We start from the raw sequence: 16,446 nt of genomic DNA, 5'->3' as shown, positions 1-16,446 counted from the left end.
TCCCCTGCTGATTTTGTACGTTTGCCCACTGACAAAGAAATGATCAGTCTATAATTTTAATGGTAGGTTTATTTGAACAGTGAGAGACAGAATAACAACAACAAAATCTAGAAAAACGCAAGTCAAAAATGTTATAAATTGATTTGCATTTTAATGAGGGAAATAAGTATTTGACCCCCTCTCAATCAGAAAGATTTCTGGCTCCCAGGTGTCTTTTATACAGGTAACGAGCTGAGATTAGGAGCACACTCTTAAAGGGAGTGCTCCTAATCTCAGCTTGTTACCTGTATAAAAGACACCTGTCCACAGAAGCAAGCAATCAATCAGATTCCAAACTCTCCACCATGGCCAAGACCAAAGAGCTCTCCAAGGATGTCAGGGACAAGATTGTAGACCTACACAAGGCTGGAATGGGCTACAATACAATTGCCAAGCAGCTTGGTGAGAAGGTAACAACAGTTGGTGCGATTATTCGCAAATGGAAGAAACACAAAAGAACTGTCAATCTCCCTCGGCTTGGGGCTCCATGAAAGATGTCACCTCGTGGAGTTGCAATGATCATGATAACGGTGAGGAATCAGCCCAGAACTACACGGGAGGATCTTGTCAATGATCTCAAGGCAGGTGGGACCATAGTCACCAAAAAAACAATTGGTAACACACTACGCCGTGAAAGACTGAAATCCTTCAGCGCCCGCAAGGTCCCCCTGCTCAAAAAAGCACATATACACGCCCGTCTGAAGTTTGCCAATGAACATCTGAATGATTCAGAGGACAACTGAGTGAAAGTGTTGTGGTCAGATGAGACCAAAATGGAGCTCTTTGGCATCAACTCAACTCGCCGTGTTTGGAGGAGGAGGAATGCTGCCTATGACCCCAAGAACACCATCCCCACCATCAAACATGGAGGTGGAAACATTATGCTTTGGGGGTGTTTTTCTGCTAAGGGGACAGGACAACTTCACCGCATCAAAGGGACGATGGATGGGGCCATGTACCGTCAAATCTTGGGTGAGAACCTCCTTCCCTCAGCCAGGGCATTGAAAATAGGTCGTGGATGGGTATTCCAGCATGACAATGAACCAAAGCACACGGCCAAGGCAACAAAGGAGTGGCTCAAGAAGAAGCACATTAAGGTCCTGGAGTGGCCTAGCCAGTCTCCAGACCTTAATCCCATAGAAAATCTGTGGAGGGAGCTGAAGATCGAGTTGCCAAACGTCAGCCTTGAAACCTTAATGACTTGGAGAAGATCTGCAAAGAGGAGTGGGACAAAATCCCTCCTGAGATGTGTGCAAACCTGGTGGACAACTACAAGAAACGTCTGACCTCTGTGATTGCCAACAAGGGTTTTTCCACCAAGCACTAAGTCATGTTTTGCAGAGGGGTCAAATACTTATTTCGCTCATTAAAATGCTAATCAATTTATACCATTTTTGACATGCGTTTTTCTGGATTTTGTTGTTATTCTTTCTCTCACTGTTCAAATAAACCTACCATTAAAATTATAGACTGATCATTTCTTTGTCAGTGGGCAAACGTACAAAATCAGCAGGGGATCAAATACTTTTTTCCCTCACTGTATATACAAACATACACACATAAAACACCTCTGTGTGTGTGCACGCCTTCATGTGTGTTAATATATTAACCGTTTTTGTGTTAATATGTGAAAATATTATATTAACACGCGGACACATCTCTGAGTGTGGGTGTGTGTGTGTGCACACCTCTGCGTGTGTTAATGTATTGACTGTGTGTATTAATAGACGTGACTATATTATATTACGTGTGTGTGCTCCCTAACTGTACATGCCCTAACAGTCTGTTAAAGGCTACATGGGTGGGATCTTTGCCTTTTTCTTTAGCGGGGAGCGGCGGTGCAGCGGTTAGCGCTACGCAGCCCGGCGACCCGAGTTCGATTCCCGCTGACGGCGAATAACGGTGGCGATTCTTGAACCGATCCTGGGCCCTTCCCCTAGGTCGACTCAGCCTCAAAAGAGTATCTGGTGCGGATGTGTAAACGTCGCCACTGGGGAGACAAAGGCGGCCGGGCGTGGTGCTGGCCACCCACCCCCTCGTGTGCCGTGCCGGCCTTCATAGGTGCTCGCTAACAGCACTTGCCCCAACTGTCCGCTAAGGCTATATGGGGGATTGTTCATCTGTGTCTGCATGTACATGCGTGCGAGCGTGCGTGCGAGTGTGTGTGCGTGTGTGCGTGCGTGTGTGTGTGCGTGTGTGTGTGCGTGCATGTGTATGTATATTTGGTGTGTGCTTGTGCGTGATGGCGATGATGACAATGGTGATGACGACGAAGAAGATGACCACGATGACGACGGCGATGATGAGTGGTGGTGGCGGCGATGATGACGATGATGAGTGGTGGTGATGATCATGACGATGACGACAATGATCATGACGATGAAGGCGATGATGATGGCGACGATGCGTGTGCGCGCGCCCGCCCGCCCGCCCGCCCGCCACCTCTTGTAGAGGAGGATGGCGATGACGACGCAGATGATGAAGATGACGGCCAGCACGGGCCCCACCACCCACAGCAGCCCCTCCTCCTCCTCCGAGATGGGCAGCGGCTCCGGCTCGGGGGACACCACGGGCTCTGAGTAGCCGCTCACCGCCCACATGCGCTGTGGCACGCGCACACACACGCGAACACACACACACACGCGAACACACACACACACACGCGAACACACACACACATACACACGCACACGCGCACACACACACGCACACGCGAACACACACACACACGCGAACACACACACGCACACGCGAACACACACACGCGCACACACACACACGCGAACACACACACGCACACGCGAACACACACACGCGCACACACACACGCGCGAACACACACACGCGCGCACACACACACGCGCGCACACACACACACACGCGTGCGCACACACATACACACACACACGCACACACATACACACACACGAGCGCACACACACGTGCACACATGTACACACACACGTACACACACACGCAAAGACAAAGCTCACCCGTATAGCCTGAACAGACTGTTGGGGGCAAGGGCTGTTAGCGAGCGGCACCTATGAAGGCCGGCACGCTGGCACACGAGGGGGTGGGTGGCCAGCACCACGCCCGGCCGTCTTTGTCTCCCCAAGTGGCGATGTTTACGCACCGCACCAGGTACTCATTTGAGGCCGAGTCGACCTCAGGGGAGGAGACCCGCGCCCGGCCACCGCCGCCGCCGCCACCACCACGTGACGAAAAATCCGCTCCGGTCTCTTGACGAGCGGCGAAACGGCCTTTTTGTGTTCGACAGCGGACCGCGGAAGCAGACGCCATGGAGCTACCTCTGAGAAGTCGCCCGTCACGGCGCCGCGATGTTTTAATGGGGGGGGGTTTTGGGACACGTGACCGAGAGGAGCGACCCGCAACCCTGCCCCGACCGCGGAGATGGAGCAACGAAATCACCTGGGGCGCAGGTGCCGGGGAGGGTTGGCGGATCCGTCGTTATGGGAGAAATACCGCTTCCCAAGCGAGAATTAACGCGAGAGACGCTTTAATAAAAGCAGAGGAGGAGGAGGAGGAGGGGATTTTGACATTTAAAAAAATAGACAAACGTAATTCCTCACTGGTCAAATAGCACACATCCCGTTTTCATTCGGCACAAACCGAAGCATCAGAAAAATTAAAATGAATGCCCCAATATTCTCTGTGCCATCAGCAGCAGTCGCCGTGGCCGCTCCCGAGACTCCCGCCGAAGCCGTCAGCCGTCAGCCGACAGCTCGGCGCGGCCTGGAAGAACGACCAGAAAGGTTTTTCCTCGCCAGACGAAACCCCCCCCACCCCGCTCGCGGGGTCCTGCTAAACGAAACGATTTTTATTTTACCAGGTAACAGGCCCCGCGGAGCTGTGCAGCTATTCTTCAGTTAGCGACACTGTCCCGTCACGAATGATGATGTGCTCAACAAAAACGGGGGCTTATCGTCGTGAGTGGAAATTTATTGCAGCAGCAAAAAGAGTCTCAACGCGTGACGTTGACTCTGAAATGCGGAGGGTAAAATCGGAGGACCCCGAGAAAAATCCACGCGACCACGCGCAGAGAGAGAGAGAGAGAGACACACACCGCAAACTCCAATTATACAGCAGGCGCTCAGGGGTCAGGATCAAACCCACGACCTCCTGCACACCAGGCGAGGTAGTTAACATCTCCTAGCCACCAAGTCCACTCCGCTGGCGCTTCTCCTCGACCGCTGTCGTTCCACGGCGCCGGTGCCAATCGTGCCGGGCTCGACCCGCCGCGGCGAAGCGACCCCCGAGCAGCACACGCAGAGGGCGGTCGGGAGGGCCGGCGGTAGGGGCCAGCGGCCGTCCGCCGACGCGCTTCCCGCTAGCCACCGATGGAGATGGCGGGTGGCGAGGGGGGGGGAGGGTGGCGTGGGCGGCAGGGAGGGGCAGGGGTGGGGCGGTGGGGGGAGGGAGGGAGGGGTACGGGTGGGGGGGGGGGCGCGGGGATCGGCACACGACGGCCGCCACTCACGGCGTCGCGGGAGCCAATGGCCGCCATGGCGAAGAAGGTGAAGGCGCGGCCCTCCTGCAACGGGCGGTTGGCGTGGCCGCCCAGGCGGGCGCCGTCGCCCACCACGAAGCCGCCGGCGCCGGCGGAGGGCGGCGGCGGCGGCCCCCCGTCCCAGCGCGCCGTCACGTACGCCGCGGCTCCACCGCCGGCCGCGTCCGCCGCGGCACCCCGAGGAGTCGCCCGTCGACGACGACGGCGCCGGCGCCGGCCGCCGGGCGTCGTCTCCTCCATCAGCTGGGGATTGGGGGGGGGCGGGGCAGGGAGATGCCGGCAGTGATAGGGGGGTTGGTGTTGGCGTGGTGGCGGTGGTCATGGTGACGGCAATGGTAGTTGTGGTGGTGGTGGTGACGACAATGGTAGTTGTGGTGGTGGTGGTGACAATGGTAGTTGTGGTGGTGACGGCAATGGTAGTTGTGGTGGTGGTGATGACAATGGTAGTTGTGGTGGTGATGGTGACGACATTGGTAGTTGTGGTGGTGGTGACAACAATGGTAGTTGTGGTGGTGGTGACAATGGTAGTTGTGGTGGTGGTGATGGTGGTGGTGGTAGTGGTGACGACAATGGTAGTTGTGGTGGTGGTGGTGATGGTGGTGGTGGTAGTGGTGACGACAATGGTAGTTGTGGTGGTGGTGATGACAATGGTAGTTGTGGTGGTGGTGGTGACAATGGTAGTTGTGGTGGTGGTGACAATGGTAGTTGTGGTGGTGGTGACGACAATGGTAGTTGTGGTGGTGGTGACGACAATGGTAGTTGTGGTGATGGTGATGACAATGGTAGTTGTGGTTGTGGTGGTGGTGATGACAATGGTGGTTGTGGTGGTGGTGATGACAATGGTAGTTGTGGTGGTGGTGGTGACGACAATGGTAGTTGTGGTGGTGGTGACGACAATGGTAGTTGTGGTGGTGGTGACGACAATGGTAGTTGTGGTGGTGGTGACAATGGTAGTTGTGGTGGTGGTGATGACAATGGTAGTTGTGGTGGTGGTGACGACAATGGTAGTTGTGGTGGTGGTGACGACAATGGTAGTTGTGGTGGTGGTGGTGACGACAATGGTAGTTGTGGTGGTGGTGATGACAATGGTAGTTGTGGTGGTGATGACAATGGTAGTTGTGGTGGTGGTGACAACAATGGTAGTTGTGGTGGTGACGACAATGGTAGTTGTGGTGGTGGTGACGACAATGGTAGTTGTGGTGGTGGTGACAACAATGGTAGTTGTGGTGGTGATGACAATGGTAGTTGTGGTGGTGGTGATGACAATGGTAGTTGTGGTGGTGGTGATGACAATGGTAGTTGTGGTGGTGACGACAATGGTAGTTGTGGTGGTGGTGATGACAATGGTAGTTGTGGTGATGGTGATGACAATGGTAGTTGTGGTGGTGGTGACGACAATGGTAGTTGTGGTGGTGGTGATGACAATGGTAGTTGTGGTGGTGGTGACGACATTGGTAGTTGTGGTGGTGGTGGTGACGACAATGGTAGTTGTTGTGGTGGTGGTGACGACAATGGTAGTTGTGGTGGTGGTGACGACATTGGTAGTTGTGGTGGTGGTGACGACAATGGTAGTTGTGGTGGTGGTGACGACAATGGTAGTTGTGGTGACGACAATGGTAGTTGTGGTGGTGGTGATGACAATGGTAGCTGTGGTGGTGGTGACGACCATGGTAGTTGTGGTGGTGGTGACGACAATGGTAGTTGTGGTGGTGGTGGTGACGACATTGGTAGTTGTGGTGGTGGTGACGACAATGGTAGTTGTCGTGGTGGTGGTGACAATGGTAGTTGTGGTAACAATGGTAGTTGTCGTGGTGGTGGTGGTGACAATGGTAGTTGTGGTAACAATGGTAGTTGTCGTGGTGGTGACGACATTGGTAGTTGTTGTGGTGGTGGTGGTGGAGACGCGGTGCCGTGGCACCCCGCACCTGGTCCAGGTCCAGCTCTTCGGGACTTCCTGACGGCCGCAGGTAGCGTCCTTTCTGCCGCGCCAGCGGCACCACCACCAAGCAGTATGACCTGCGGCCACACGCAGCAACGCAACGACTCAGATCCCCCCCCGGAGTCTTGGCAGAATGTTGGGGCGAGCGCTGTTGGTGAGTAGCAGCACCTACGAAGGCTGGGAGGGCACACTAGGGAGACGGTGGCCAGCGCCACGCCCGGCCGCCTTTGTCTCCCTAGCGGCGAATATTTACACACCGCACCAGGTGCACAGCACGCCACCACGCCATCACAACGCCCCTTCACCCACATCCACTCCACCCACACAACCACACCTCTCCATCCACACCATCACCACACGCCTACACCAACACCACCACCCCCACCAGCCCCACATCCACTCTACCCACACCTCAATACCCACTCCACCCACACCACCACACCTCTCCACCCACACCACCACCACCACCACACCCACACCACCACACCCCTCCACCCACACCACCACCCCCACCAGTCCCACATCCACTATACCCACACCCCAATACCCACTCCACCCACACCACCACACCCCTCCACCCACACCCACCACACCACCACCCCCACCAGCCCCACATCCACTCTCCCTACACTCCCCCACACCCAATCCACCCACACCACCACCATCACACCCACCACACCTCCCCCTCCCCCCCCACCCCCAACCACCACACCACCCACCGCAGCTGCACGCCGTCGGCGGGCTGCGGCAGGTCGAGGCTGATGGTGCCGTCGGCGGAGACGCGGCCCAGCGGCACGGGGCGAGCCCCCCTGAAGAGTTGGGGGGCCGTGCGGACCCCCACCTCCTGCTGCAGGGCCCCCGCGCTGTCGCCGCGGCTCGTCAGGCCCAGCCGGTACTCCGTGTCGGGCCGCAGGCCGCTCACGCGCTTGCGGCCCGACCAGCCGTCCACCTCAATCGCCTGCCCGTCGCTCGACACCACCTTGGTGGTGTCGAGCGACGGCGGGGGGGGGGGGTCATGGGTCATTGTGGGGGTTAAGGGGTCAGAGCGGGGGGCGGGGAGGGTTGTTAGAGAAGGTACAACGGTTGCCGTGGTTTTGGACTCGGCGGTGGCGAGATGTTATCTCCCTCGCCTGGTATGCGGGCGGTCGCGAGTGTATGGCGCGAGTGCGGTGCCCGCGTGTGCACGAGTGTGGAGTGTGTGTAGTGTGTAGTGTGAGTGTGGTGCCCACGTGTGCACGAGTGTGGAGTGTGTGTAGTGTGAGTGCGGTGCCCGCGTGTGCACGAGTGTGGAGTGTGTGTAGTGCGAGTGTGGAGTGTGTGTAGTACGAGTGTGGAGTGTGTGTAGTACGAGTGTGGAGTGTGTGTGTGTAGTGTGAAGTGTGTGTGTGTGTGTAGCGCTAGTGCGGTGCCCTCATGTGCGCCCGCGCCACCTTGAGCGGCTCGCTGGAGCTGTACGACGCCGGCGCTTCCCACACCAGCAGCACGGAGGTCTGCGTCACCGATTTGACGCGGAAATTTTTCACGAAAGCTGCTGGAGAGACGCAGACGTGGAGAGATGGGGGGGGGGAGGCGGGGGGGGGGCAGCCCATGGGGGGGAGGTGGGCATTGACGGGGGGGTACGTGACAAACACACGCAGGTTAGCTCATCGCCAACCTCGCCATCGTTGTCGTCATCATCGCCATTACCGCTGTCATCGCCATCGTCGCCGTCATCATCATCGCCGTCATCATCATCGTCATCATCGCTATCATCGTCATCATAATCATCATTGTCATCATCGCCATCATCGTCATCATCACCATCATCGCCGTCATCCTCGCCATCATCGCCATCATCATTATCATCGTCATCATTGCCATCATCGTTATCACCATCGTCACCGCCATCATCATGGTCATCATCATCGCCGTCATCGTCATCATCGCCATCATCGTCGTAGTCAATGTCACCATCGCCATCATCATAAAGTTCTCGCGATCGTCATTTGCCTTCACCGTCAACAACACCATCATAAAGTTGTCATCACCATCATCAATCGTCATCGCCGTTGTCATCATCGCCGTCGTCATCATCATAATTGTCATCATCATCAATCACCGTCAATCACTGTCATCATTGCCATCATTGCCATCATTGCCATCATCATAAAGTTAACATAACACCATCATAATCACCAACGCACAGGATACCTGCGACTAACATCGCTATCCCCACAATAACCATGACCACCATCACCACCACCACCATCATCATCATCGCCGAACGAATCTCGCGCCGAGCTGCCGGCTGGCGGTAGCGGGGTCACCGCACTGCCGGAGTTCGATGCAGGGCCACGGCCAGCATCGGTCCCTTCCGAGAGTGTCACTGCGCGAGCGAGCGAGCGAGCGAGCGAGTCACGTGTCGCAGCGGGGCGGCGAGCGCTTCACGCCCGCACGCACAAAGACAAAGGTCGCCCTGTCGAGCCAAACAGCCGCGGTCAGGAATCAAACTCAGGTGGCAAGACTCGGAGCGCGGTGCGCTAAACCACCAATGCCGCCGCCACTCCCCTCCAACACGCACGCACGCGCGCACGCACGCGCGCACACACGTCAACATGAATACACTCGCGCACAAAGGTCCCCCGTGTAGCCTGTAGCGGACTGTTGGGGGCGAGTGCTGCTAGCGAGTAGCAGCGCCTATGAAGGCCGGCAGGGCACGCGAAGGGGTGGGTGGTCAGCACCACGCCCGGCCGCCTTTGACTCCCCAGTGGCGAGTTTGACACACCGCACAAGGTACTATTTAAAAACAAAAAAACTAAACAGAAAAAAATCTTTTTTTACTTTACCAGGTAAGGCCCACTAAGCTATACAGCTCTTTTTCAGAAGCGACCTGGCCATCACAAATGACAGCTCAACAAAGTGGCTCATCACGTGGACATTCATTGCAGCCAAATGCATGTGAACGCTTGTTTCTAAACGTGGTGGGAAAATCCGGAGGACCCGGAGAAAAATCCACGCGACCACAGGGCGAGAGAGCAAGACGCAAACTCCAAATCTACAGCAGCAGCAGCAGGTGTCAAGGTCGGGATCGAACCCACGACCTCCTGTATACCAGGCGAGGCAGTCAACATCTCCTAGCCACCGTGGCGCCTTTGAGACTGAGTCGACCCAGGGGTGGCACCAGGACCGGTTCAGATAATTCGTCACTGGGTGGCCGTGAGCGGGAATCGAACTCGGGTCGCAGCCGGGGTCGGTGGGCGCAGCGCGCCAACCGTTTGCGCCACCACTCCCCACACCGGCGCTGCATCCACACTAATATTACGCGTGTGCGAGTCGACCCGCACCAATATCCAACACGCGGCATTCGCAACTAAGTGACGGTGACGTCACCACGACGCCCGTGGCCAGGCCAGGTGCACTTTGAGGCCGCGTGAAGTGTCGAAGGCTCGTCGCTGGCACGAGGAGGAGGAGGTCTCGGGACAGACCCGGCGGGTGCCAGGGGTTGACGCGGGTGCACACAAGCGTGCGGACACACGCGCGCGCACAGGCACTTAATTGGATTTTTGACGACAGCAAAAAAAAAAACGAACATCAAGTGAACGTGTTAGTGCGTAGACGAATGCTAATCCGTGCCCTCTGAAGCTGTTACCTTGGGGAGTGTGGAGTGGGGGGGGGGGACGCAAGGCATTGGTTGGCTTGAGTTGAAACTATTTGAAATTTGAAACTATTTGAACATTTTTTGAGCTAGGTAAGGCCCCCCCCCCGAATGAGCTACGTAGCTCTTTCTCAGACGTGACCTGGCTATCACAAACGATAGCTCAACGAAGCGAGCTCATCATCATCATCGTCGTCGTCGTCGTCGCTACGTGAAAATTTATAGCAGCAGCCAAATACTCTGAAAGCATAGAGATGCAGGAGACCCATAGAGACACACAGAGACCCATAGAGATACATAGACACTCTATACTAGAGGAATCCGCTGAGCAATGAAGCTCCTTTTCACGGAGATACATATAGACCCACAGAGATGCATACAGACCCAAAGACTAAACTAAACTATATTTTTTATTGCAGCAGGTAAGGCCCTCTGAGCTACGCGGCTCTCTCTCAGAAGCGACCATGGCTATCACGAAATTATAGCTCACCGAAGTGGCTTATCATCATCATCATCATCATCGCGCAGACATTTATAGGCAGTAGCCAAACATTTCTAACCGCGTGAAGTTGATTCTTCATGCGGAGAAGAAAAACCGGAAGACTCGGAGAAAAATCCACGCGACCACGGAGAGAATATTGAGACGGGTCTACCCAGGTGAGGTGGTTAGCATCTCCTAGCCACCGTGGTGCCCAATCCACACGACCACCACGGGGAGAGAGACACCGTAAACTACAAATATACAGCAGCAGCAGCAGGCGTCGTCAGGGTCGGGATGGAACCCGCGACCTCCCGCACACCAGGCGAGGTAGTCAACATCTCCCAGCCACCGTGGCGCCCAAATCACCGCGGCGCAACCCTCGCCACCGCGGAGGGATGAACCGAGGCCCTGCAGGTCAGATCGCGAGCACCGTTTTATTTGCGCGAGCCCCTTCAACGTCAGCCGCGCTAACCGGCCCACTCCCAGACAGGCCCTCCCCCCCTCTCCCCGTGAGCCCCCAAGGCGAGGGGGTACATTTCGGTCGGGGGGGTGGGTGGGGGTTAAACGGAGTTTGCGTTGCCTGGAGAAATGGCCTATAACGACAAGTGACATTTGGAAGTGATAAGCAAAGGAGAAAGGTTATATACCGCTATACCGCATGAATTCCGCTTTTATTGGCCAATATCGGGGAATGGGCGCCGCGTTTCCGACGCCGCTGTTTTTTTTTTGTTTGACCCGCGTGGAATTGGAGCACGGAGGGGTCGGAAGCCGCGGCATCGCAGAGGGAAATGTTCGCGTGCGCGCAAATGTGCGCACGCCGATGCGGTGCGGGAGGAGCGGCGGCGGCGGTGTGGCGGTTAGCCCAGGCTTGGCCACGAACCCGCGGCTACGCCCCGAGGTTCGATTCCCGCTCGCAGCCACCACCAACGCCGGTGGCGATTATCCGAACCGATTCCCGGGCCATGTCATCTCCGTGGTCGACTCGGCCACTGGGGAGACGATGGTGGCCGGGTGTGGTGCTGGCCACCCGCCCCTTCGTGTACCCTTCCGGCCTTCATAGGCGCTCGCTAACAGCACTTGCCCCTATAGTCTGTGAAAGCTACACGGGGGACCTTTGTCTTGTGGCAGCTGTCTCATCGTGCGTTGCACGACGCAGGTTTGGAGTGTCTGTGCGCTCCACGTTTCGAGACATTCGCTCTGTGCGCTATTTTGCTTACTACCGCATATCAACTATAAACTTTTGATTTATTTTCCCAGTTAAGGGTCCACATGAGCCGCTTAGCTCTTTTTTTTCAGAAGCGACCTGGCCATCACAAATGACAGCTCAACGAAGTGGTGGCTTCTTATCATCATCATCATCACGTGGAAATGTATACCAGCAGTCAAATAACTCTGAACGCATGTTTCTAAATGTGGCATTGCTGCTACTCGCTAACAGCACTTGCCCCCAGCAGTCTGTTAAGGCTACACGGGGGATCTCTGTCTTTGCATGTGTGCGTGTGGGGGGAGCGGTGGCACAGTGGTTAGCCAACTCTCTAAGCTCTGTTTGTTGAGTTTTTAATTATCCTTCCCAGTGCTGGATGCTCGCCCGAAACGTTCATGATCGACATCGGCCCCCATTTTCCCGAGCACGGCCAACAACAAAAAACTCTACACCGGAGTTTCGTTCACGAGCGTAAAGCGGACAGGCGGGCGGGAGCTGAAGCGTTGCAGAGAGGTGGCATTTTTTTTTTCATTTTAAGGACAAGCGACGCTAATTTTCTTGGCAACGATCCGTAAACTACTGCTGATGAGCACGGCCAGCCAGCGATCGATCGGGCGCGTGCGTGCGTGCGCATCGCCCACGTGAATACCCATCCCCCCAGCAGCACCTCACCTCAACTCCCCCCCCCCCCCCCCCCCACTGGCCTCCATCCCCCACACACACAAGGGTCCATTTCGTGTCCCGCCTGGGTGAATGCGATGAAGCCGAGCGGAGCGTAGGCTCGTTCCGTTTGCGGCGTTTACCAATTTACACATCGGGGTTTTTCGCGGAGACGGTGGTCGTTTGATTGCAGGTTGTCGTGTTGAGCCGCATGTCGGTAGGATGCGTGAAAGGCACATGCGCGATCCTCGCAAGGTGGCTTTGTTAAAAAGATTAAAGAACAGCAGCACAACGTGATCTTGTTTGCGTAGGATTAACTAAAGGGCTGCGGTGAAACGAGAACGGGCATTCGGCGCACGTCAAGAGTCTTACATTTTCTCCTGGAGAAATCCGATGAGTTGTGAAGCTCTTTTTTTTCCATGAAAAAAAATGGGGTTGGGGTGGGGGGGCGGGGCGGAGGGCTCGGGATCAGAAACTTTACAACAGCAAACAATACGGCGACACAATAGACGATCAGAATGCAAAGCATAGGAACCACGGTGAGCACGGCAATGGATTCCGTCCAATCGCAGCGCTCTAGCCTTTGAATATCTCCTCACGGCCTCGCTCCCCTCTTACCTCGGCACCTCTCATCTCGCTCGACGTACCCTCGCCGCTCTCTGCGCTCACAATCCCAGATGCGTCCCTCTCCGTTCCCCACCCCCTCCGCCCGGCGCTCAACGTCGGTTCACATTCCCTTCTCGCTCCTGGGCCCTCTGCGCCGGAACGGAACTCCCTCGTCGGCGTCAAAAGACGGTCACGCCCGCTCTCACCGTCTTCCACTCCTCCTTAAGGACCCCGTCTTTTCTCATCCCCCACCCCCCCCCTTCCTCGTCTACCCCTTGCCCCCCCCCTTGCCCCCCCCCCTGCGTCATCGCCGATACCCTGGCCGTCCCCACCGTCGTACCCTCCACCGACTCGTCCACCTTCACCGAAGTTTCCTCTCGAGCGCCGCCGCCGCCGCCGCCCTCACGTACCGCGATGGCCGATGGCCGAGATTCACGACCGCTCACCCGAAGCGAACGCGCGGGCAGACAAGAGCGCCTGCCGGGAATGAGGAATGAGGAATAATCCGCGGCGATTTGGTCGGCAGGCAAAGGCGCAAAGGGACGCGGGGGGAGATATTCCGAGGCGGGTCGAGGGTTCGAGGCGACGGTTGACAACCGTTTGGGGGGGGCGCGGGGACGAGGGCGAAGGTCGGCCCGAAAACTTGAGCGGGGTTCCGAGCGAGAGAGGAGCTCGCGAGGGTAGGGAAGGGGGAGAGCACAAGGCGAGGAAGCCGGGCCTTAGATGTTGGTGCCGTGTCAGATCGAAAGGGTCGGGCGTCGTTACGCATTTATAAGACTTCACCGCGCCCGTTTCATCTCGTCCCATGCCACGGCGTCTTTCTGTGCCGTCGTTAATTCATTTTCGGCTAAGGCGCTTTATGAATGTAATTGAGTTAAGTTAGGGATGAATATGCAGACAAAGCACGCGCCGCCTTCACGTATCTGTAACTTCACGTATATTATAATTTGTTTAACACGTCCGCCACACGGCACTCTGGGAGTGAGGCCACGTGGCAGATGGGCCGTGTGTTGCGCACTCCCAGAAGGCCATTAAAGCTGATGGGATGTGTAAAAAGAAAATAAAGAAAGTTTTTCTTTAAGTGGCAGAACACAAAACGAGAAGAGCGCGGAGCGTCTGCCGGATTCATTTTGTTTTGCTCCTTATAATTTTGCACAACGACGCTAATTACCGTCGACTGCGATGCGAGATTTCGTTTCCGTCGAACTAGGAGCGGTGTCTAACAGGCAGGGCCCTTGCCTATGAACGTCTGGCAGTTCGCCAGCATTGGTTCAAGCGAGCCCGACGCTGCCGATGAGACACTGAATGTTGAAATCGGTCCTGGGCTTATAAACACTTGGCAGTTCAGCAGCATTGGTTCCATAATGGGGGAGGCAGGGAACGCATTCGCGGCGGAGGGAGCGGCGTCTGTGCGGGCGCCGAGATGAGGATGGAGGGGAGGGAGATGGGGTGAGAGAGGAGGAGCGGGCAGGATGGAGGAGGAGGGGTGACGGAGTAGGAGCGAGGAGGATGGAGGAGGGGTGAGCGAGGGGGAGGATGGAGGAGGAAGGGTGAGGGAAGAGGAGGATGGGGGAGGGGTGAGGGAGGTGGATGGAGGACGAGGGAGGAGCGAGGAGGATGGAGGAGGGGTGAGGGAGGAGGATGGAGGAGGAGGGACGATTTAAAAGTGGCATAGCTCTCGGCGGCATCCTTATATCGGAAGGACGAGAGCGTTCCAGACGGCCGCGGAAGCCCACCCCGAAAGCGCCGCCGAGCTGAGCCAAAAGCCGCCGACCGCCGCGCTGACGTATTGCGGCTCCCTTGACGAGATGGGCCGCAGAGGTCGGTGACTTTAAAAGTGATTGCCCCCCCCCCACACACGGTCCCCCCCCCCCCCCCCGAAGCGTCACTCTCTCGTGATGACGAATCCGTTCGGGGGTAGAAAAAACATGCCTCGGGGGGTGGGGGGAGGGCAGTGGGAAAAAAACCATTGCGAGAAAATTGTACGACGGAAAGTTGATGTCACGGAGCCACCGCCGAGGTCCATTCGAGTGACCGGGGCAAGCCCCGCCCCCACCCGCTTTCCCCCCCCCCCCCCGCTCGCCCAGAAGAGGGAGTGATGCTCGTCGTGCGACGACGGCCAAACCAGTATTTTTTTATTCTGAGAGAGCTGCAATTTAGCAGAATTGCATCAGAATATTGTATTTATCCTGGAGGAGCAATCCAATGAGCTGTAATAATAATTAGATTTCTATCGCGGCTTTTCATCAAGGATCTCAAAGTGCTGTACCGGACACAGTAAGCAGACACTTAGCATGAAAATAATTGTATTACGAAAACATTTTGAAGAATCACGTACTAAATTTCACTTAAAATCTTGATTTTATTTAAAAGTTTAACAAGCGAGAAACGTACAAATAGGTTTTAAGGCGGATTTATAAAAATGCCCACAGACTCGGAGATCCTTGATACCTCGTTTCCGGAAGAGCTTTCCATAGCCTGGGGGCTACGCGGGGAAAAAGCTCAGTCACCCGTAGACCGAAGCCTCGACCTGGGAATTCAGAGAAGATCTGCATTATGCCCAGATCCTAGGGCCCTTGAGGGGACACGTGGGTGCAACGTGTCAATGATGTAGGCTGCAGCAAGGTGGTTCACTGCTTTGTGAGTTAACCAGAGGATTTTAAAAGTACGTGAAGCCAGTGCGGGGAGGCCACAACGGGCGTAATATGATGTGAGGAAGGTGTTCTCGTGAACACCTGAGCAGCCGAGATTCTGAACATGCTGCAAATGATGTCCAGTAGGGGCACGGGGTAAGAACGCTACAACAACAAACTTCAGTGCGGGAAGCAAAAAACAAAACTAATTAAACGCGATGGGTTTTCGTTTATTCTGCGTGCAGTCGTTTTGAGCGAGCGAGCGGGCCGAGTCCATCAACTCAGCACACTTGAGAATATGGCTATATCTCAGGCAGCTGCGTGGTTTCGAGCCATTGAATAACCGTTTGACACGCTCGCTGCAAATGCAGCAGCAGCAGCGTCATCATCATCATTAACGGCAGCAGCTGCAATCGCCTACAAACTGCCGGATGGAGATCTTCTTAGCCCGCGATTGTATTCTTTTTTCAGTTTTTTGCAGCGGTGAAAATTGCCCGACATTCAATATTACGGTACAATCTGTAGGCGCTCAGCGAGATCTTTTTGGACGGGAGTCAAAAAGCGACGGCGATTTCCCGGCCACTCGAGCGCTCATCTGCCGTTCCTGCGACGGAAATTCCACGTTGCTATGACCCACGCCACCCCACGGCCACCCCACCCCGCGCCTCCGCCCAACGCCATCCCACGCCATCCCCACGGCCACTCCAACCCGGCACCAC

The 16,446-nt window shown here is 56.0% G+C and overlaps 1 protein-coding gene across 6 annotated transcripts in view; it reads right to left on the bottom strand.

Moving 5' to 3' along the window:
• LOC116943560 (receptor-type tyrosine-protein phosphatase S-like) overlaps window positions 1-16,446 on the bottom strand; it is a 338,660-nt gene that overhangs the window by 29,708 nt on the left and 292,506 nt on the right. For 4 of the 6 annotated variants that reach the window (XM_076063098.1, XM_076062934.1, XM_076062966.1 and 1 more), the window contains 5 exons: window positions 7,940-8,040; window positions 7,229-7,488; window positions 6,496-6,586; window positions 4,541-4,813; window positions 2,482-2,642 (listed from right to left, as the gene is read on the bottom strand). In XM_076063098.1, coding sequence (XP_075919213.1) covers window positions 2,482-2,642; window positions 4,541-4,813; window positions 6,496-6,586; window positions 7,229-7,488; window positions 7,940-8,040 — 886 coding nt within the window. The remainder of the gene's footprint in view (window positions 1-2,481; window positions 2,643-4,540; window positions 4,814-6,495; window positions 6,587-7,228; window positions 7,489-7,939; window positions 8,041-16,446) is intronic. The other 2 variants (XM_076062987.1, XM_076063153.1) reach the window with 1 other exon arrangement.

This window comes from Petromyzon marinus, chromosome 1 (genome assembly GCF_048934315.1).
Source record: "Petromyzon marinus isolate PM22_M1 ecotype Great Lakes invasive population chromosome 1, UKy_Petmar_22M1.pri1.0, whole genome shotgun sequence".
NCBI classification, from domain to species: domain Eukaryota; kingdom Metazoa; phylum Chordata; class Hyperoartia; order Petromyzontiformes; family Petromyzontidae; genus Petromyzon; species Petromyzon marinus.
The sequence above is the reverse complement of the archived record's forward strand: the minus strand, read 5'-3'. Positions and strand labels throughout refer to the sequence as shown.